The 22,504-nt window shown below is 40.9% G+C and overlaps 2 protein-coding genes across 2 annotated transcripts; both read left to right on the top strand.

Annotated features, from left to right (window-relative positions):
• Nucleotides 1-1,388: 1,388 nt before the first annotated feature.
• fam83ha (family with sequence similarity 83 member Ha) lies at nt 1,389-15,488 on the top strand. Its single transcript, XM_041789229.1, has 6 exons — nt 1,389-1,580; nt 6,801-7,245; nt 7,370-7,534; nt 8,387-8,511; nt 8,636-12,953; nt 13,356-15,488. The coding sequence occupies exons 2-6, from the start codon at nt 6,802-6,804 to the stop codon at nt 13,365-13,367; spliced, it is 5,064 nt and encodes a 1,687-aa protein (XP_041645163.1). The 5' UTR covers nt 1,389-1,580; nt 6,801; the 3' UTR covers nt 13,368-15,488.
• Nucleotides 15,489-15,668: 180 nt separating this feature from the next.
• On the top strand, nt 15,669-19,653 carry LOC121511314 (androgen-dependent TFPI-regulating protein). The gene is made up of 5 exons (XM_041789948.1): nt 15,669-16,342; nt 18,253-18,378; nt 18,456-18,557; nt 18,638-18,753; nt 18,876-19,653. Exons 1-5 carry the CDS (start codon nt 16,190-16,192, stop codon nt 19,045-19,047), a joined length of 669 nt encoding a protein of 222 aa, XP_041645882.1. The 5' UTR covers nt 15,669-16,189; the 3' UTR covers nt 19,048-19,653.
• Nucleotides 19,654-22,504: the final 2,851 nt, after the last annotated feature.

Raw genomic sequence — 22,504 nt, 5'->3', positions numbered from 1 at the left:
CCTCCTCTATCTAATAAAGGCACAAAAATAAATCTTAAAAAAAATATGTAAATGAATTCACATTTGCTATACATGATGAGGACTGGAGTTAAGGACCAAAAATTAAGAAAAAAAAAAAAAAGTTTTTTCTTTCATGTTTAATATTTCTAAATATATCCAATGTCCTAAAGGGCTTTAAGAGGGAGAGTGTGATTTTTTTTTTTTTTTTTTTTTTTTTTTTTATTACACAAAACTTAATAGTACATCAAATCAGTGTTGCTGCTAATCATTGACATGTCCAAGACTAACGATCCCTGCACAAAAAAAATCTGTTGTGCATTTTCAAATAGAAAATAATTCACTTTTTGTGTCAGAAAATGTGGCATTATGAAAATAAATTGGCATTTATTGGGTTAAAATTATGAAAAAAATAATTCACATCTGCAGACATGATGAGGACTGGAGTTAAGGACCAAAAATAAAAAATAAAAAAAAAGTTTTTTTTCATTCATTTTTAATACTCTTAAAAATATCTGATGTCCTAAAAGGGCTTTAAGAGGGAGAGTGCGACGTTTTTAAGGAGGGCCTGAGGGTTAAGATTCATCTCTGCATCCTTAAACTGGTTTAGGTAGTGTAGGTTGGATGGATGGATGGATTCAAACCTCAGTCTCCTCTCAGAACCAAGAACTGAACCTGGGTTGGGGGACAGAGCCCCCTTCCTCTGGAACTCACTCCGTAAACATCACTGGCTCACCTTCATTCAGATCTCTGCTCAGCACTCACCTTTGTAGATTGTTCTTATTCTGTCATTCTGATGTTGTTTTGTTGCTTTGTTTGTTTGTTTGTTTGGCTGTAGGCTTTTTGGTGTGTAACATCTTTTTAACTATTGTGTAGTGTCTTTGAGTTTTTGAAAAGGGCTTTATGAATGAAAAGTATTTTTATTATTGTCAGAAGTTCTAATCCTAACCCCCCCACTCCTTGTTGAATCAGTGTTTTGCGTTTCTATTTTTTACTCTGAGGCTAAAACAGCCAAAAAAGGAAATGTGCCTTCAATTTCGCTCCCTGTCAAAATAAAAGTCCCTCTCCTTTCATGGTTTGGAATAAGATCTGACAGATATCACATTGCCCAACTGGTGATGAGATCAGCATTACTACCCAAACTATATACAAATATATTATTATAGATTTTTATATTATTACATCATTTTTATATTATATTATTACACATATATTAGAGCTTCTCAATTTCCAAATGTTATTTGCTAGATAGATAGATAGATAGATAGATAGATAGATAGATAGATAGATAGATAGATAGATAGATAGATAGATAGATAGGGGGCGGTCTCTGAGTCTCCCTCTCTCCCCCCTCCTCCCTCCTACATGCCTACGGCCTGATGAAACAGTCTCAAACTGGTTTATCTGGTGACAGGAAGGTGAAGAAACTGAACTCTGATCGAGAGACCCACCTGAACGAGGGAATACCGCAGACCCGGAACCGACGAGCAGAGACACACGGAGAGGAAACGACGGAAAGCCCGGAGGAGATGAGGAGCTCCAAGTTTCACCGAAGAAAAGTTTGACGATTGAACGGAAGCCGGGTGAGTCTAACAAACTCCACAGGCCTGTAAACTTTACCGAGAGCTGTTTGTTTACGACGAAAAGATCGAAACGATCACATGAAACCAAGTCTAACGGTTATAGTCTAGGATTTTTACTCTGATTACGATTTAAAATGACAGATTACTGTACGTATGGATCATGACAGTCCGAAAGTAACACGTCTATGTTAACACAGGCCTGTGACAGAGACCTGTTCACAAAATACGGCTTAATATGTATGATTATTCCATGTATATGAAGTCTAACGGTCACAGATAACGACAGACAAAACCAGGCCTGTTAACTTAATCTGACAGATTACTGTATGCTTGTATCGTAACAGTCAGATTCAAACCTCCATGTTAACACACAGGCTTCTAAACTCTAGCTAAGGCGTAATCTGACAAATTACTGTATGTATGAAATGAAGTCGAACAATCAGAGATTTACAAATCCATGTTAACATATAGGCCAGTTAACTTTAACTATAACTTATAAAATTACTGTATGTATGAATATTAAAATATCAAACGAGAGACAACGCAGCTTTGAGCCTGGGTCCTTGAAGTAGTGTCTGTTACTGTTATGGTAGAGTGTCTGTTATTATCAAGGCAGAGTGTCTGTTACTGTTATGGTAGAGTGTCTGTTATTATCAAGGCAGAGTGTCTGTTACTGTTATGGTAGAGTGTCTGTTATTATCAAGGCAGAGTGTCTGTTACTATAAAGGTAGAGTGTCTGTTATTATCAAGGCAGAGTGTCTGTTACTGTTATGGTAGAGTGTCTGTTATTATCAAGGCAGAGTGTCTGTTACTGTTATGGTAGAGTGTCTGTTATTATCAAGGCAGAGTGTCTGTTACTGTTATGGTAGAGTGTCTGTTATTATCAAGGCAGAGTGTCTGTTACTGTTATGGTAAAGTGTCTGTTATTATCAAGGCAGAGTGTCTGTTACTATAAAGGTAGAGTGTCTGTTATTATCAAGGCAGAGTGTCTGTTATTATCAAGGCAGAGTGTCTGTTATTATCAAGGCAGAGTGTCTGTTACTGTTATGGTAAAGTGTCTGTTATTATCAAGGCAGAGTGTCTGTTACTGTTATGGTAGAGTGTCTGTTATTATCAAGGCAGAGTGTCTGTTACTATAAAGGTAGAGTGTCTGTTATTATCAAGGCAGAGTGTCTGTTACTGTTATGGTAAAGTGTCTGTTATTATCAAGGCAGAGTGTCTGTTACTGTTATGGTAAAGTGTCTGTTATTATCAAGGCAGAGTGTCTGTTACTGTTATGGTAGAGTGTCTGTTATTATCAAGGCAGAGTGTCTGTTACTGTTATGGTAGAGTGTCTGTTATTATCAAGGCAGAGTGTCTGTTACTGTTATGGTAGAGTGTCTGTTATTATCAAGGCAGAGTGTCTGTTACTGTTATGGTAGAGTGTCTGTTATTATCAAGGCAGAGTGTCTGTTACTATAAAGGTACAGTGTCTGTTATTATCAAGGCAGAGTGTCTGTTACTGTTATGGTAGAGTGTCTGTTATTATCAAGGCAGAGTGTCTGTTACTATAAAGGTACAGTGTCTGTTATTATCAAGGCAGAGTGTCTGTTACTGTTATGGTAGAGTGTCTGTTATTATCAAGACAGAGTGTCTGTTACTATAAAGGTAGAGTGTCTGTTATTATCATGGCAGAGTGTCTATTACTATAAAGGTAGAGTGTCTGTTATTATCAAGGCAGAGTGTCTGTTACTATAAAGGTAGAGTGTCTATTATTAATAAGGCAGAGTGTCTGTTACTATAAAGGTAGAGTGTCTGTTATTATCAAGGCAGAGTGTCTGTTACTATAAAGGTAGAGTGTCTGTTATTATCAAGGCAGAGTGTCTGTTACTGTAAAGGTAGAGTGTCTGTTATTATCAAGGCAGAGTGTCTGTTACTGTTATGGTAGAGTGTCTGTTATTATCAAGGCAGAGTGTCTGTTACTATAAAGGTAGAGTGTCTGTTATTATCAAGGCAGAGTGTCTGTTACTGTTATGGTAGAGTGTCTGTTATTATCAAGACAGAGTGTCTGTTACTATAAAGGTAGAGTGTCTGTTATTATCATGGCAGAGTGTCTATTACTATAAAGGTAGAGTGTCTGTTATTATCAAGGCAGAGTGTCTGTTACTATAAAGGTAGAGTGTCTGTTATTATCAAGGCAGAGTGTCTGTTACTATAAAGGTAGAGTGTCTGTTATTATCAAGGCAGAGTGTCTGTTACCGTTATGTTAGAGTGTCTGTTATTATCAAGTCAGAGTGTCTGTTACTATAAAGGTAGAGTGTCTGTTATTATCAAGGCAGAGTGTCTGTTACTATAAAGGTAGAGTGTCTGTTATTATCAAGGCAGAGTGTCTGTTACCGTTATGTTAGAGTGTCTGTTATTATCAAGGCAGAGTGTCTGTTACTGTCTTGGTAGAGTATCTGTTATTATCATTGTAAAGTGTCTGTTATTATCATGGTAGAGTGTCCATTATTATCATGTTACAGTGTCTTTTATTCACATGGCGGAGTGTCTTTTACTGTCATGGTATAGTGTCTGTATGAATATTAAAATATCAAACGAGAGACAACGCAGCTTTGAGAATGGGTCCATGAAGTAGTTTCTGTTACTGTTATGGTAGAGTGTCTGTTATTATCAAGGCAGAGTGTCTGTTACTATAAAGTTAGAGTGTCTGTTATTATCAAGGCAGAGTGTCTGTTACTATAAAGTTAGTGTCTGTTATTATCAAGGCAGAGTGTCTGTTACTGTTATGGTAGAGTGTCTGTTATTATCAAGGCAGAGTGTCTGTTATTATAAAGGTAGAGTGTCTGTTATTATCAAGGCAGAGTGTCTGTTACTGTTATGGTAGAGTGTCTGTTATTATCATTGTAGAGCGTCTGACATCATCATGGTAGAGTGTCTGTTGTCATGGTAGAGTGTCTGTTATTATCATGGTAGAGTGTCTGTTGTCATGGTAGAGTGTCTGTTGTCATGGTAGAGTATTGGTTATTTTATTTTAATGGCAGAATTGCCATTGTCACTGTAGAGTGTCCTGTATTGTCATGCCTGTGTGTCCAACCTGCAGTCAAAGGTAAATGTAGTCCAAGTGTGAACAGATGTTCGATTATCACACAGAGCGATCTGCAAATATTGGTTGATGTGACATCTCTGAGGCTCTCTGTAAACTTTATTAGAAGTTTCATGGTCAGTGAGTGTTTATTTTAAATTTTTCAACAGTGCAATGATTTTAAATGTCAGTATAAAGTTTATTTTGAGTAATGGAATAATATTGGAATTATGCAGTTATAGCTTCCTATCAGAAGGAATGTTTTTTTGTCTCTGTAACAACAAGCCATTTGTCTGGCTGTGAAGTTAAATATGTAAGAGTAGAGAGACACACCCTTTAGTGTTCCCTGAGGTTACACCGCCATTGACATCATCCTGACAAAGAATTTAACCCACTGATGACTGAATGAATTTGAACTCATGACTGAATGGCTTTAACCCACTGATGACTGAATACATATAAACTCTGATGACTGAATGAATTAACTCTCTGATGAATGAATGAATTAACCCTCTGATGACTGAATGAATTAACCCTCTGATGACTGAATGATTTAACTCTCTGATGAATGAATGAATTAACCCTCTGATGACTGAATGAATTAACCCTCTGATGACTGAATGAATTAACTCTCTGATGACTGACTGAATTAACTCTCTGATGACTGAATGAATAAACTCTCTGATGACTGAATGAATTAACCCTCTGATGACTGACTGAATTAACTCTCTGATGACTGAATGAATTAACTCTCTGATGAATGAATGAATTAACTCTCTGATGACTGACTGAATTAACTCTCTGATGACTGAATGAATAAACTCTCTGATGACTGAATGAATTAACCCTCTGATGACTGAATGATTTAACTCTCTGATGAATGAATGAATAAACTCTCTGATGACTGAATGAATTAACCCTCTGATGACTGAATGAATTAACCCTCTGATGACTGAATGATTTAACTCTCTGATGAATGAATGAATTAACTCTCTGATGACTGAATGAATTAACCCTCTGATGACTGAATGAATTAACTCTCTGATGACTGAATGAATTAACTCTCTGATGACTGAATGAATTAACTCTCTGATGACTGAATGATTTAACTCTCTGATGAATGAATGAATTAACCCTCTGATGACTGAATGAATAAACTCTCTGATGACTGAATGAATTAACCCTCTGATGACTGAATGAATTAACTCTCTGATGACTGAATGAATTAACCCTCTGATGACTGAATGAATAAACTCTCTGATGACTGAATGAATTAACTCTCTGATGACTGAATGAATTAACTCTCTTATGACTGAATGAATGAAACTCTGATGACTGAATGAATGAAACGCTGATGACTGAATGAATGAAACTCTCTGATGACTGAATGAATGAAACTCTCTGATGACTGGATGAATTAACTCTCTGATGACTGAATGAATGAAACTCTGATGGGTGAATGAATGAACCTTTTGATGACTGAATGAATTAAACTGATGACTAAATGAATTAATCTGATGACTGAATGAATGAAACTCTGATGACTGAATGAATGAAACTCTGATGACTGAATGAATTAACTCTCTGATGACTGAATGAATTAACTCTCTGATGACTGAATGAATTAACCTGATGACTAAATGAATTAAACTCTGATGACTAAATGAATTAATCTGATGACTGAATGAATTAACTCTCTGATGACTGAATGAATTAACTCTCTGATGACTGAATGAATTAACTCTCTGATGACTAAATGAATTAAACTCTGATGACTGAATGAATTAACCTGATGACTAAATGAATTAAACTCTGATGACTAAATGAATTAATCTGATGACTGAATGAATTAACTCTCTGATGACTGAATGAATTAACCCTCTGATGACTGAATGAATTAACTCTCTGATGACTGAATGAATTAACCCTCTGATGACTGAATGAATTAACTCTCTGATGACTGAATGAATGAAACTCTGATGACTGAATGAATGAAACTCTGATGACTGAATGAATGAAACTCTGATAACTGAATGAATGAATTGCTGATTACTAAATGAATTTAAACACCTGCAGGATGGACCAATGAGAGGATTCTGTAATATTAATATATATTTTGTACATAAATAACATCCCTGTTGGTCCTGACCCTACAGGATGGCGCGGCGCTCTCAATGCTCCTCAGCAGGGGATGACCCTCTGAACCCAAACTACCTGCCTCCTCATTACCGGGAGGAGTACCGTCTGGCGGTGGACGCTCTGGTGGAGGATGACCTGGACGGCTACTATCAGTTCCTCCTTAAAGCCGATGTGGTGGACTTCCTGTCCTCCACAGAGATCGAGTACATCCGAGGGGCAGTCCAAGTTCCCCAGAGTGGTGAGCATCTGGAGCAGCGTGTCCTGGAGGGTGGGGCTGACGGCTCCTCAGACACGTATTGGCCCCTGCACTCGGACCTGGAGGCCCCTGGTCTGGACCTGGGCTGGCCTCAAACGCATCACTTCATCGGACCCACAGAGGTCACCACCCTCGTCAACCCTCCAGAGCCTGACATGCCGAGCATCAAAGAGCAGGCAAGACGACTCATCAAGAACGCCAAACAGGTGAGTTATTGTTCCCCTAAGAACAACCAACTGGCCAATTAAATAAAGGTTGTATGTTAGAATGTCGCTGTGCTCTTCCTTTATAAATAAAGATTGAATGTTTGAATGGTTTTTTTGTTCTCAGGTGGTTGCCATAGTGATGGACATGTTCACTGACGTTGACATATTTGCTGACATTCTGGCTGCTGCCATGAGGAACGTGGCGGTGTACGTTTTGTTGGACAAGGAGAACGTTCATCACTTCATCAACATGGCAGCAAACTGCAGAGTTGACCTGCAAAGCATCCAGGTGAGTTTAAGCATGCCCACTCTTTTCTTACCTGTAACACCTAAGACACGCCCACTCTGTTCTTACCTGTCAAACTTTTGACACAGCCACTTAATTCTAACCTGTCACACCTTAGACACCCCCCCCCCCACTCTATTTTTACCTGTCACACCTTAGACAGACCCACTCTGTTCTTACCTGTCATACCTTAGACAGACCCACTCTGTTCTTACCTGTCATACCTTAGACAGACCCACTCTGTTCTTACCTGTTATACCTCAGACAGACCCACTCTGTTCTTACGTGTCAGTGATTTTCTCATTCTGAAGGTCCCTGGTGGTTTCTGCCAAACTCTTGATCAGAGCAGCTCAACACCCTGGTCTCCTTTCCTTTCCTCGCTAAGACTGGGAACTTATATTTCATGGTTGACTTCACCTCTTTCTGACCCTTGACCTTTAGGCTGTCCCAAAGGTAAAAGGCCCCTTGTGTCTGACGTGTTACATTGTTGTTACAGGGTTACTGGTTCAGAAGTTCAAAGTTCACCCTTCTTTGCTTCCTGGTCAGCAGGAAGAGGAAGAGTGTGGATGCTTATGTGTGTGAAGTGTGCAGCAGGTGATGTAGCACCTGTAGATGTGATGGTGTAATTCTGTGCTCCTCCAGGATTCAGTGGGAGTGAGCGTGGCAAATAGCATCATATTCTTATCTACTGGAGTGCCTGAACAGCCTGTGAGCGATGCAGTGAGACACGCTGTTCTAAACCCGTTTCTATTCTGTTGCATTTTCATGGATGAACGAGTAAAGAGGGAGATGACAAGGCACCAGGAGTGTCTGGAGGAAATATTGTATTGATTTTCTTTTTAATTTCTCCCGCAGTTTCTGCGTGTTCGAACAGTGTCTGGTATCACGTATCACTGCCGATCTGGAAAATCCTTCACCGGTCAGATGATGGATCGCTTCCTGCTGACCGACTGTCGGGCCGTGCTGAGTGGAAACTACAGGTGAGTCATTCTAGGACACAGGAGGACACCTTCCTAGATCTGAATCAATCATTGAGAGCTTTGCACCTTCCTCATCTGGTGTAAACATTTTTCTTGTTTTAACTTGCCTCTATGTCTTCTCTAGCTTCATGTGGTCGTTTGAGAAACTTCACCGCTGCATGGCACACCTGTTCCTGGGACAGCTCGTCTCCACCTTCGATGAGGAGTTTCGTATTCTGTTCGCTCAGTCCGAGCCGCTAATAGTGGACAATATGCTACCTCCAATAGAAGACTTCAGCCAATCCCAGAAGAGGAAATACCCATGTGAGAGAGCTTTACTGTACAGAGAGCCAAAGAGATATCTGTCGTTGGACGCCCCTCACCCGGACGAATGGGTGAGACACCCTCATGAGGACCGTACAGATTTGGATTGGCGTATGATGCCCCATAAACGGCCTGACGTCCAGTACGGCCCAGCAGAGGTCTATGGCAGATTCTCATCCCAACAACCACGGCTGGATCCACCTTTTGACCAGTACTCCTCCAGAATACCAATGATGGACAATCCCGCCTTTAAACGTCACAGTTATGCTGAAGGTGGTCATGGTCGGTACTCTTTACCATTCCTACAACCACAGGAGGTGCTGGAGCCAGAGACCCAGGGACGTCAGTTTCACAGGGGGCAGCAGCCATATCCAGATTACAGCGGCTACGAGCGCTTCTGGAACCAAGACTTCGATTCAGCTGATCAGTACTGTGAGCCGAGTTTACCCCCCGAGTTAGACAGACTTGAAAACTTTGACCCTGTCTTAAACTATTTATCATCCACCAGAAACGCAGACTTTGAGCAGGCCCCCGAGAAAATACCGGCTGCAGATTTACACTTTGGTTCATCACAACCCAGGAGGCTGAGTTTAGGCCAGCCGTATGCCTGCCAGACATCCCCCACCCCCTCAAATCCAAGTGATCAGAAGCACCTTTTCTTTGAGTCTAACCCTGACCGAAAGGATCCAGCTGTGAAACGAGGGCTGAGAAACTGGAGGATCAGCTCCTTCCTCAGTGCCTATGATAATCCAGGAGATGACGGGCGGCCATCAACTCCACCTAATGCACCCGATCCTTGTGAGGATCCCTCTGCCTCCGTCCAGAAAACAGCTACAGGAATAGATTTAGCCGTCCCTAAAATCCCTAATGTCCGGGAGTTTAAGATTCCAGCCTTACCTAGGGCCAGTCAGATGCCAAGTTATGCCAAAGCCATAACCAGAGAGCCTCCAAAGAAAGCACCTGACGAAACAACAACCACAGAATCCAGATCAACCCCAACACCTTCAGAGTCATCATCCACCACTGAAGGAGAGAAGACAGAGGAGGCGGAGCCTAAGGAACCTAAAACTGTTCAAAGGGAGGAGTCATTCCGCAGGAAGTACAACCCAGCTGTTCAGAGGAGCTCCAGGTTAAGGTCCTCTCTGATATTTAGCTCTCTTGACCAACAGCACCCCACTCAGGATAACAAAGGTGCTACAGGCCAACAGGACCAGGAAAGTGACAAGAACGAGGCTGAGCAGAAGAAACCATCTTACATTTCTCCAGTCTTTGGACAAAGAAGGTCTACTCCCAGGGAACCTCTCGAATGGAGCCGTTACCTGAAGTCGTCCACCTTCGATAATTCTGCCACAGACATGCCCAGAACAGACAATGGAGACGGCAAAGCAGACAGTGGAGATGGAAAAGCAGAAGGCAGAGACGGTAAAGTAGATGGTGGAGACAGTAAAACAGATGATAAAGACTCAGAAAAGGACAAGGGTCTGCCAGAAAAAACTGACATTAAAGAGCCATCTAATGCTCCAGTTTTAGAGCAGGAGAACTCTACAGCACCTACAGTCCAACTGAAGAGTTCAGTGCCAAAGACTGATTCAGCAGTGCAGCCTAAGAAGCCTCCTTTCATGGCTCCAGTTTTTGTAGACATGAGTGATCCTGACCAGAGGTTCTTGTTCTTCAAAGAGCTGGCTGCCAAACGCAAAGCAGAGAAGGCTGCAGAGGCTGAACAGAACAAACCGCCTACTGACCCAAAGAACAACGCCACTGTGAAAGAGGAACCAAAAGAACACCTGGAGAAAAAACCTGGCATGTCTCAGCATCTGTCAGAAAAACATGCCCCAGCAGAGGATGCTGGGAAAACAGACTGTACAGAAAGCTTAAAAGCTGTCAGTCAACCTTCAGATCAGAGCAAAGAGGGTGACCATTTCTCAAAGAAAGATGCCAAAACCCCCCAGAGCGCCAAAGATGAACAAACCAGAAATTCCACTGAATCAGAGAAGAATGAACCAAAGGAGAGCCAATCAGGAGGCTTGCTGCATGTCTCTGCAGAAACACAAACACCTGAGGGCGAAAAGACAAAGCTGTTAAATTCTACTGAAAAAAAGGGTTGCACCCTCACACCGACTAATCCTGTTCCTGATAGACCTACTGAAGAAACTCCACACCTGAAGTCTACCTCACACCATCCACCTTCACTGACCTGGTCAAAGACCACCCTATCATCCTGTGAAAAACAAGACCAATCAGAACAGAGCTGTGAAATACAAGACCAATCAGAACAGAGCTGTGAAATACAAGACCAACCAGAACAGAGCTGTGAAGAACACCACCAATCAGAACCGAGCTCTTCATCTGACATTGATCTGACTGTTTCTGGTTCACAGGTCAGCCCTGGATTAGAAACCAAACATCCACAAGTTGCTCCAGCTGATTCTTTGACATCCACCGTGTCATCTCTCCATGTCGAAGATTCTGCTAGCCAATCAGATCTCTCCCAGCCAGCTGAAGATAATTTACATCCTGTTTCCTCGTTAATGTCGCCAGATAACAGAGCGGATGTTTCAGACTCTATCATTCCCTCTGGTGAGCCGTCCATCGGCCTTGAAGAAGGATACCACTCATGCTCAGATGTCAGCCAGCTGATTGGTTCAGAAGAGCAGGGTACCAGTGATGGTACAGCTCCAAGCACGGGCACACCTTCACCTCATCTGCCTGACCAACAAAGAGAGTCCAAATCTGATCAAAATGAGCCCTGGAAAATGTCCGTCCCCTTAGCAGGACCTCAAAACAGTCCCTCCACAGCTCAGAACCTGTCCTCTGAGCTCTGCTCTTTACCTGAAACACTTAAAACACCTGGAACTCCCACAGGATCAGGTGTTCCTCTGACTAAAACTGTTTTAACACAAGAAACAACAACTCAGAGACCCTCAGATTTTTTCTCACCAACCAGTCCGACATCGATCAACCCAAAGATGGTCAGTCCAAGAAAAACCCGTCCAACGACACTGATCAGTCCAACAATGACAACTGATCCAGCAACGATTGGTCAAACACCAACCAGTCCAACAATGATCAGTCCATCAACGATCAGTCCAATAACGATCAGTCAAACACTAACCAGTCCAACACCAACCAGTCCAACTAGGATCAGTCAAACACCAACCAGCCCAACAACAATCAGTCAAACACCAACCAGTCCAGTAACGATCAGTCAAACACCAACCAGTCCAACAACGATCAGTCAAACACCAACCAGTCCAACAACGATTGGTCAAACACCAACCAGTCCAATAACGATCAGTCAAACACCAACCAGTCCAACAACGATCAGTCAAACACCAACCAGTCCAACACCAACCAGTCCAACTAGGATCAGTCAAACACCAACCAGCCCAACAACAATCAGTCAAACACCAACCAGTCCAGTAACGATCAGTCAAACACCAACCAGTCCAACAACGATTGGTCAAACACCAACCAGTCCAACAACAATTGGTCAAACACCAACCAGTCCAACTAGGATCAGTCAAACACCAACCAGTCCATCAATGATCAGTCCAACAAAGAGAGAAACTTCTGATGGTGACCTGCTTCCCCAAACAGCTGAGGGTGTTTGTCCAATGGCGCCCCCTGCTGGCTCACCTGTACCCCCTGAAAGCACAAATGGCAAGGAGGACATCAGCAGTGAGTGTGAAACGACCAATCAAAGGGAGCCTTCAGACATCACCATGGACAGTAACCAAACCACTGATCAGCTGGTTGGTGAGAAAACTAACGATGCTGATGTGGCATCAGAGGACGTGGTTCCTCCGCCAGTTCAGTCCAAACATCAGAAGTCGACTTTGTCTCGATACCATTCGTCCACCACCAGTGTGCTCTCGAGCAGCAACCTGAGAGATGACACCAAGCTGCTGCTGGAGCAGATTTCAGCCAACAGCCAGAACAGGAACGAAGCGCCCAAAGAGTCAGCGGTCACTGACGATGAGAAAGAGGACGAAGCTGACAAAAACGCCAAGAGGGAAAAAAATCTGAGAGGGATCCACTCGCTGAGCCAAGCACCGCCAAAGTCCAGCGAGGAGCGTGAGAAGCTGCTGGAGAGAATTCAGAGCATGAGGAAGGAGAGGAAAGTTTACAGCCGATTTGAGGTTGGTACACACGAATGTACAGGTGGTTCTAAATAAGTAAGAATATTGTAAAAAGTGTACTTCGGGAAGTTAAACTTCAATATATTCTAAATCGGCAGACTTACCCATGATGGTGGTTGCATAGAATGAACCAGAGAGAGAGAGAATGAAGGCTCAGGAAAACTTTGCAGGGATTTGGAGATAATTAGCTGATTGGAGCTCTTTAAGGAATGAAATAACTGACATCAAACTGGACATTAACACAACATTATCATATTTAGTAATAGTAGGTTTTGTAACTATTACATGTCTTAACACTCTCTAATGCTTGAATATTTCATAGATACTGTACATTGTCTGTGATTTTATTGATTTAATGGTTTTATGCTTGTGTATTAAATATACATATGTATGATTTCACAGATGGGACCATAAAAAAGCAGACGGCATGCTGAGGCAGTGTGGAGACAGTTTCAGCACATTTAAAGACTGTTATCATCCTGGAGCATATTCCAGTTTAATTCACCAGCTGGCTTTACTGGTAGTGAAAACACTCAGACTTTGAGGATGAATCAGGCGACTACGGGGCTAATGTGCAACAATCAGCAGTGTGACAATCATGATGGGGGTGGAAGGACGTGGTTAAATAAACAGATTCAGACATCTGGAGAAGATATAAAGATACATCTACATGTACAGTAAGCTGACATTTATGTGCAGTGCATCCTGGGTAGTTGCGTCCAATTCCAAAGGAGCATCCTCCTAAAAGCCTTTTAAAATTGGACATGTGAAAAACTTTAGAGGAGAAGGAGATAAGGAAGAAGTAACTGTGATGAAGATCAATGTGAGGTCAGTCAGATGGACAAGGATGATGATGGGTTGTGATGTTAGGGATGGATGATGTAATCAGCATGACATGAGTTTCAGCTGTTATTTAATTGTGAGTTTGGCTATACAAATCTGTCTATATCAGCTGTAAATATTAGTCTATATCAGCTGTAAATATAAGTCTATATCAGCTGTAAATATGGGCCTACATCAGCTGTAAATATTAGTCCACATCAGCTGTGAATATAAGTCTATATCAGCTGTAAATATTAGTCTATATCAGCTGTTAATATCGGCCTACATCAGCTGCAAATATCTGCCTGTATTGGCTGCAAATATTGGTCCACTTCCACTGTAGATATCGGCCGACATCAGCTGCAAATATCAGCCTACAACAGCTGTCAATATCGGCCCCATCAGCTGTAGATATCGGCCCACATTAGCTGTAAATATCGGCCTACATCAACTGTAAATATCGGCCTACATCAACTGTAAATATCGGCCTACATCAGCTGTTAATATTGGCCTTCATCAGCTGTTAATATGGGCCTACATCAGCTGTAAACATTTGCCTACATCAGTTGTAGATACCTCCCTTCTTCAGCTGTAAATATCGGCCTACATCAACTGTAGATAACAGCCTTGGTGATGGTGATAATGATGGTGATAATGATGAGGATGATGGTGATAATGGTGATGGTGGTGAGTGTGATGATGAAGATGAGAACCATGGTTATGTTGCTATGCTATATGACAGCTGGATAGCTTGGTGATTATCACAATTGGCTTTGTTTCAGGAGATCTGGGGTTTGAATCAGACGTATGCTCATTGTGCCTTGGTCAGTGCTCAGTGAGTATCCAGTGTGGGCCCTTGGGAGAGGCCCTTAATGCCAGGAACACCATTCCCAGTTAGATGGTTTCAAAGAAAGATATTTTAACATTGTACTGGATGTGATGACAACAGCTTGTTACGTTTATCATAGATCAGGTGAAAAAATTAGGACAGGTTTGGGGAGAAGACCAGTGCAACCATTTGGCATCATTACCCAGGGTGCTTTGCACAGAACTCTCAGCTTTTATGTGAACTGGGGATTTCAATCTGGAGATTTTCTTGGACCCACATGGATGTAAGGACACTGATGTTAGTGGAACAGACTCTTTCTCAGAAACTGTCATATTCAAGTTTATATATTCATACATTTATGATATTAAAGATTCTTCTATTTTTATTTGTTTATAACAAAGTGAAATTTTAAACCTGGTTAAATCTGATGTAAATAATGAAACTTTATATGTCGATGAACTGTAGCTCTAGTGAAAATCTGCTTTTATTTATGATATGAACCAAACCAAACCAAAGCCATTGTCTGACCGAGTCTCCAGGAGATCATGTTTGGCAGTCACGCAGATCTTGATTGGTTGTTTTTATGTATTTAAATACAGATTTTTTAAAGACTGGACTCCTTCAGGGCTCAATAACTGATTGGATTTTTCAAGAGTTTATAAAAATTCTGTATTAAAAATGGCACCAAAGTTTTACATTACTTTTACACTGAAAACCAAACCTTGTTGAATTAACTTCATTCAATAGTGAACATTTTTCGTACACATTATGTTTTTCTTTTGGTTAGAATTTAAAGAATCCTGTTAAATCAACATCAACTATTTATGTTCTTTGTGTTTATATATTATTATCAGAATTTGATTCAATAAAATAAATAAAATCACGTCATTTATGTTGCTCCAAAACATGTTATTCTCTTCAAATCTAACACTTATAAATCATTTTTGTACCATTATTTTTTAACTTAAATTAATGATGTTTGCATTATGGTGTGGATTTAACATTAACATTTTCAGATAACTACTATTTCTATAAATGTAAGTATCATCACTGTAGTTAATATAATTTGTGTTTAGTGCTGTTTAACCTTTACCCCCTTAATTTCCCTTCTAAAACTCACCATCTTTATTCAAACTTTTGTCAGATTTCCTTCTGTTTTTTAACGTGTCTGTGTTTTTAATGTGAAATACTGGATAATGAACATGTGAATGTGTGAGTTACAAAAGTGGCAGTGGGTCACGTGTGCCGGTTATGAAAGAGTGAATGTGGTGCGTCATTTCAAACAGTCAGCTTCTTGTCTGCACATTATTTAAAGCTTTTATGTTCTACTCGCACTAATCTCTAAAGACCCGGCACAGAAACCAAATCCTCAGAACTGGAGAAACACAGCACAGGACCTCCACCAAACCCTCAGGACCAAAGAAACAGCACAGGACCTCTACCAAACCCTCAGGACCGACCGCAGAAGAAAGACCACACTGGACTGAAGGAAGACAGAAATAAGAATAGTTTTATTTAGAACAAGTTTACAGTATAAACGTTAAATCTCAGCTTTGTAACACACTGTCATCAGTAGAAGTTAACGATGACTGTAGCCGTAAAAAGGTTGTATCACGTCTCTGCATTCAGCTGGTACATCTATGTGGTTAGGAGTCTCGCTGCGAAGGATGGCGAGGAGTTACCACCTGGAATCTTTGTTTATGGAGGACCCTGGAAGTACCTGACCTTCCTGAACCTGGTGAGCATTACTATTAAAACTTTCCCTGAGCAGATAAACATTGGGGCTCTGTGTTTGTAGTCATTTTCATTTATCACTGTTTTGATGAGGCGTACAGTAATAGACCAGCCAACTTTGCAGGAGTAATGTAACATGGTGCCTAGAATGATAGCCCTCCATGCCATGGTGCCTAGAGTGATAGCCCTCCATGCCATGGTGCCTAGAGTGATAACCCTCCATAGTGCCTAGAGTGATAGCCCTCCATGGCGCCTAGAGTGATAGCCCTTCATGGTGCCCAGAGTGATAGCCCTCCATGGTGCCCAGAGTGATAGCCCCCCATGGTGCCCAGAGTGATAGCCCTCCATGCCATGGTACCTAGAGTGATAGCCCTTCATGGTGCCCAGAGTGATAGCCCTCCATGGTGCCCAGAGTGATAGCCCTCCATGCCATGGTGCCTAGAGTGATAGCCCTCCATGGTGTCCAGAGTGATAGCCCTCCATGCCATGGTGCCTAGAGTGATAGCCCTCCATGCCATGGTGCCCAGAGTGATAGCCCTCCATGCCATGGTGCCTAGAGTGATAGCCCTCCATGCCATGGTGCCTAGAGTGATAGCCCTCCATGGTGCCCAGAGTGATAGCCCTCCATGCCATGGTGCCCAGAGTGATAGCCCTCCATGCCATGGTGCCTAGAGTGATAGCCCTCCATGGTGCCCAGAGTGATAGCCCTCCATGCCATGGCGCCTAGAGTGATAGCCCTTCATGGTGCCCAGAGTGATAGCCCTCCATGGTGCCCAGAGTGATAGCCCTCCATGCCATGGTGCCTAGAGTGATAGCCCTCCATGGTGCCTAGAGTGATAGCCCTCCATGGCGCCTAGAGTGATAGCCCTTCATGGTGCCCAGAGTGATAGCCCTCCATGGTGCCCAGAGTGATAGCCCTCCATGGTGCCCAGAGTGATAGCCCTCCATGCCATGGTGCCCAGAGTGATAGCCCTCCATGCCATGGTGCCTAGAGTGATAGCCCTCCATGGTGCCCAGAGTGATAGCCCTCCATGCCATGGTGCCCAGAGTGATAGCCCTCCATGCCATGGTGCCTAGAGTGATAGCCCTCCATGGTGCCCAGAGTGATAGCCCTCCATGCCATGGCGCCTAGAGTGATAGCCCTTCATGGTGCCCAGAGTGATAGCCCTCCATGGTGCCCAGAGTGATAGCCCTCCATGCCATGGTGCCTAGAGTGATAGCCCTCCATGGCGCCTAGAGTGATAGCCCTTCATGGTGCCCAGAGTGATAGCCCTCCATGGTGCCCAGAGTGATAGCCCTCCATGCCATGGTGCCTAGAGTGATAGCCCTCCATGGTGCCTAGAGTGATAGCCCTCCATGGTGCCTAGAGTGATAGCCCTCCATGGCGCCTAGAGTGATAGCCCTCCATGTCATGGTGCCTAGAGTGATAGCCCTCCATGGTGCCCAGAGTGATAGCCCTCCATGGTGCCCAGAGTGATAGCCCTCCATGCCATGGTGCCTAGAGTGATAGCCCTCCATGGTGCCTAGAGTGATAGCCCTCCATGGCGCCTAGAGTGATAGCCCTTCATGGTGCCCAGAGTGATAGCCCTCCATGGTGCCCAGAGTGATAGCCCTTTAAAGGGCTAGGGTGAAATCCCACCCTGGGGCCTTGAATGGTAACTTTTCATGGGGCCCAGAATAATACAGTAGAAATGAGGCTACACAAATATGGATGGATGACGGATGGATGGATGGATGATGGATGGATGATGATTGATGGATGGATGGATGGATGGATAGATGGATAGATGGATGGATGATTGATGGATGGATGGATGATGGATGGATAGATGGATGATGGATGGATAGATGGATGACGGATGGATGATGGATGGATGATGGATGGATAGCATTCTCATCCCGCTGTTGTTTCAGTTGTTACAGATGTTTTTCTTTGGAGTTGCTGCTCTCAACGACCTTCATCCTGGGAAAACGACACAGACTTTTCTGAGCAGATTTAGGGACTTCCTGTTCTCGGTCTTTGTGTTTCCTGTCGGTTCGGTGAGAATCTTTATAAACGTCAGACTTTTATCTGTCATGAGAATTATTCCTTAAATCAATTGTTTGTTTTGTTTCAGTTTGTTGTTCTTCTTTTCTGGACGATCTTCAGCTACGACAGAGAGTTAGTCTACCCGGCAACCATCGACGCCTTCTTCCCCCCCTGGATGAACCACGCCATGGTCTGTATAAATAAATAATGAATTCATTATAAACAGTATATAGTTATTAATTTTAAAATACATGTTTTCTGTCTCCGCAGCACACATTCGTCCTTCCTATCATTCTCGGTGAAATTCTGTTGCAGCCTCATGTCTACCCGACGACAAAACTTGCTCTAACAGTGCTTACTGTTGTGGGCGTGGCTTACTTAAGCTGGTTAGTGATAACTGAAAATTGAACCAATCAGAAGGATTGGCTCTTACAGCCTGTTTTATCTTACTGCCTGTTGTCTTTGTGGGTATCTGGGTCTTTCTAACCCCCTGTCTGTCTCCCTCCAGGATCATCTGGGTCTACGTCTCTGTTGGTATCTGGGTCTACCCGCTCCTTGGTCGGTTCAACTCAGCTGGTCTGGTCTTCTTCTTCTTCTTCAACATGACGGTGGTCCTGCTGCTGTTCAAGCTTGGAGGCAAACTGAACGCATTGGTGTGGAGACGGAGCGGCTTGTATTGATCCGGAGAACCTCACTGAAGTTTGGACTCAAATCAAGAGAAGAAGAACCTCACCGAAGTTTGGACTCAGATCCAGAGAAGAAGAACCTCACTGAGGTCTGGAGTTGAATCCAGAGAAGAAGAACCTCACTGAAGTTTGGACTCATAACCAGAGAAGAAGAATGTCCATGTTTAATCTCACTGTTTTTGTAATTTTTTAACCCTTCATAACACTAAGGATGGAAACAGGTGCTGTCTAACATTGCCTCTTTAGGACATCATCAGTTGCCATGGACACTACAGCTTCATCCTCTACACTGACACCTAGTGGTTAACCACTGTATAATAGTTTTTCTTACCCGTCTTTAAATCATCACGGCTGCTCAGAAATGTGGAGTCATGTCAGTCCAAACTTTCTCTTTGAGGAGACGCCTGTAGATTTGATATTAATAATAATACCATATTAATAAAAATAACACTGAAACTTCAACTTAAACCTTAGTCACTATTTATTTCTTAGCCTGGAGGATCATTGATTGATCATCACACATCTGAGCTAAAATTAACAACAGTTAATTTTATTTATATACATAACAGGGCTGTCAAGAGATCAACATTTTTAATTGCAATTAATCTCTCTCTAATTAACGCAAACCATGGCAACTGTAGACATGTTAGTGCATGACTTTGAAAAAAAAAAAAACAACTCACAGCTATTCTTTGTTCTTCTTTTAATGAAGAAATGTTGTAATAAAAATGGCACTTTGGCAGCATCCACGCTAATGTCTTCCATCTTAATTGCAGAAGACATTTTGTCCAGCAGAAAACAGGATTTTTTTTCATGGGCTTAATTGTGACGTTAATATTGTCATGATGTTTACATAAATAATAAGACCAAAAACATGTTTAAAGTTGAGAAGTTATATTTAATATTTCATGGTGTGTACATCAAAAATAAGATCAAGAACATGTTTAAATTTGTGACAATTGTTATTTTCAATATATTTCTTAAAACACCGTATCCACAGCCCGCTGAAATCTTCTCTCAAACATATATTTTTATTTTATTTTTTTACACTTATCACTTTATCAGTCAGAAGAATAAGAAGAATGAGTTAGCATTAACATAATCTTAGACAGAATAAATCTATCTTTTGACCTTTTTCAATATAAATCTTGTAAATTAAACCATGATTTCATCTGTGAAATCATCAAATCTTTACAAATGTTCACATTATTTTTAACAACAGTAAAGTGCATTTTAAAAACAGTGTTCATCCTGTTGTCTTTCAAAATAAAATTAAAAACTGTAAACAGGCTGATGTGTTTTCCTCATCAGTCAGTCATTAACCTTTTAAATGAATGATTTTAGTGAGTTAAGTCCTTTACTAATCTGTATAATTTAATTATTTTAATGAGTTTTAGTTCATCATCCTCCTGTCAGGTCTCTGTAGCCCTTCAGGTGTTGGAGATAATTTGGATCAGCATCGACCAGTCCCACTGAGAGGATCCGAGCCAACAGGTGAACATCCTCTTCACTCAGATCCTTCAAAATAGAAGAGAAAATATTTCAGTCATTTCAAAAGTTTAAAACAAACATATTCACTCAGATTCTTCAAAATAAAAGATAAAATATTTCACACATTTAAATATTTTTAACAAACATACTCACTCAGATTCTTCAAAATAAAGTAGAAAATATTTAGGGCTTTTTAAATATCACCCAGATCCTTCAAAATAAAAGATTAAAAAGTCAAAAATTTTAAATATTTTTAACAATTAAAATCCTCTTCACTCAGATCCTTTAAAATAAAAGATAAAATATTTACACATTTAAATATTTGTGACAAATATCTCTTACTTAGATTCTTCAAAATAAAATAAAAAAATTTTTTTAGGGCTTTTAAAAATATTTGTGACAAACGTCTTTACCCAGATCCTTCAAAATAAAAGATTAAAAAGTCAAATATTTTAAATATTTTTAACAATTAATATCCCCTTCACTCAGGTCCTTCAACATTAAGATAAAATATTTCAGACATTTAAATATTTTAAACAAGCATTTTCCCCCAGGTCCTTCAAAATAAAAGACAAAAAATATTCGAACATTTTAAATATTTATAACAATTTATTTATCCTCTTCACTCAGATCCTTCAAAATGAGAGATTTAATATTTAAGACATTTCAAATATTTCTAACAAGCATTTTCATCCAAATTCTTCTAAATAAAAGAAAACATTTCCATGTTGTTTAAAATATTTTTAACTTTATTTTCTTGGTAAACCTTTAAACCCATAGTTGTGGGTGTGTCCATCCTCAGGACCCTCCCTCTCCTCTTTAATGACTCAGATTTTTTGGCCAATCAAATTGAAGAACATATTTGCATTTTGGATTTTTGATCGGTTAAACAATCAACTGACAAAGAATCAGGATGAAACAAAACTGTTTTTAAAAATCCATCAGTGTATTATATTTAGCTATTACAACATTCTTTTCTCTCTAGAAATAAAAAAGAATAATAATAATAAAAAAAAGATTGATGTCCCCACAGGGCTTCCGTACATCACAAATTAAAAAAATTGTTTTCATGGGACACATTTGTGATCCCCGTTTGGGTCCTGACCCTCCACTTGAGAGCCAGACTTTAACGTCTTTAGATTTTAGCAACAACCGCTTTGAGTGTCAACAATTTCATCATGTAATACCGAATAATTACAACTTACAGGGAATTTGAAACAATTTAAAACATTCAAGAACCTTTAAAACATTTAGGAACTTTAAAAAAAATTTAAGAACTTTTTAAAATATTCCAGAACTTTTAAGAACAGTTCAGAACCTTTATAACGTGTTTTTGATAAAACTTTTAAGATCTTTCTTTCTTGTCTTTTACTCACTTTCTTGTTGGCTGCAGATTCACTCAGCTGAGATCTTTGACTTTTATTTCCCTGAAAAATAAAAATACAAATCATGGTCCATTCATTTCTGTTTTTTTATTGAACTTTTGCATTTATGGTGGACTTTCTCACCTCTTTGAGTCCTTTAGAAAAGCACATGATGATGAAAAGGAGGCCAAGGACAGTCTGAGAGTTTCAAAATAAAAGACACCAGTGAAACAGGGATTTAAAACATTCTTTAGAAAACACATAATGATGAAAAGAAGGCTGAGGACAGTCTGAGAGTTTCAAAATAAAAGACACTAATGAAATAAAGTTAGGGGCATACTCACCCCCAGCAAGTACAACATGTTTGCCTTTGTTTCCTTCGATGCTGATCTTTCTCTCCTTTTGTCCTTTGGCTTACCCCAGGTTTTAATCCAGTTTAGTCCAGTTTAGTCTGTTTTAGTCTGTTTTAATCCAGTTTAGTCTAGTCCGGTCTGTTTTAAATCAGTTTAGTCTACTCCAGTCTTGTTCAGATTAGTATCTGTGCTGGTGAGAGCCGTCTGCTCTGATTAGAGAGACGTTAGTCACTGTGTGAGCTC

Source organism: Cheilinus undulatus, linkage group 6 (assembly GCF_018320785.1).
Source record: "Cheilinus undulatus linkage group 6, ASM1832078v1, whole genome shotgun sequence".
Lineage (NCBI taxonomy): Eukaryota > Metazoa > Chordata > Actinopteri > Labriformes > Labridae > Cheilinus > Cheilinus undulatus.
The sequence above is the reverse complement of the archived record's forward strand: the minus strand, read 5'-3'. Positions and strand labels throughout refer to the sequence as shown.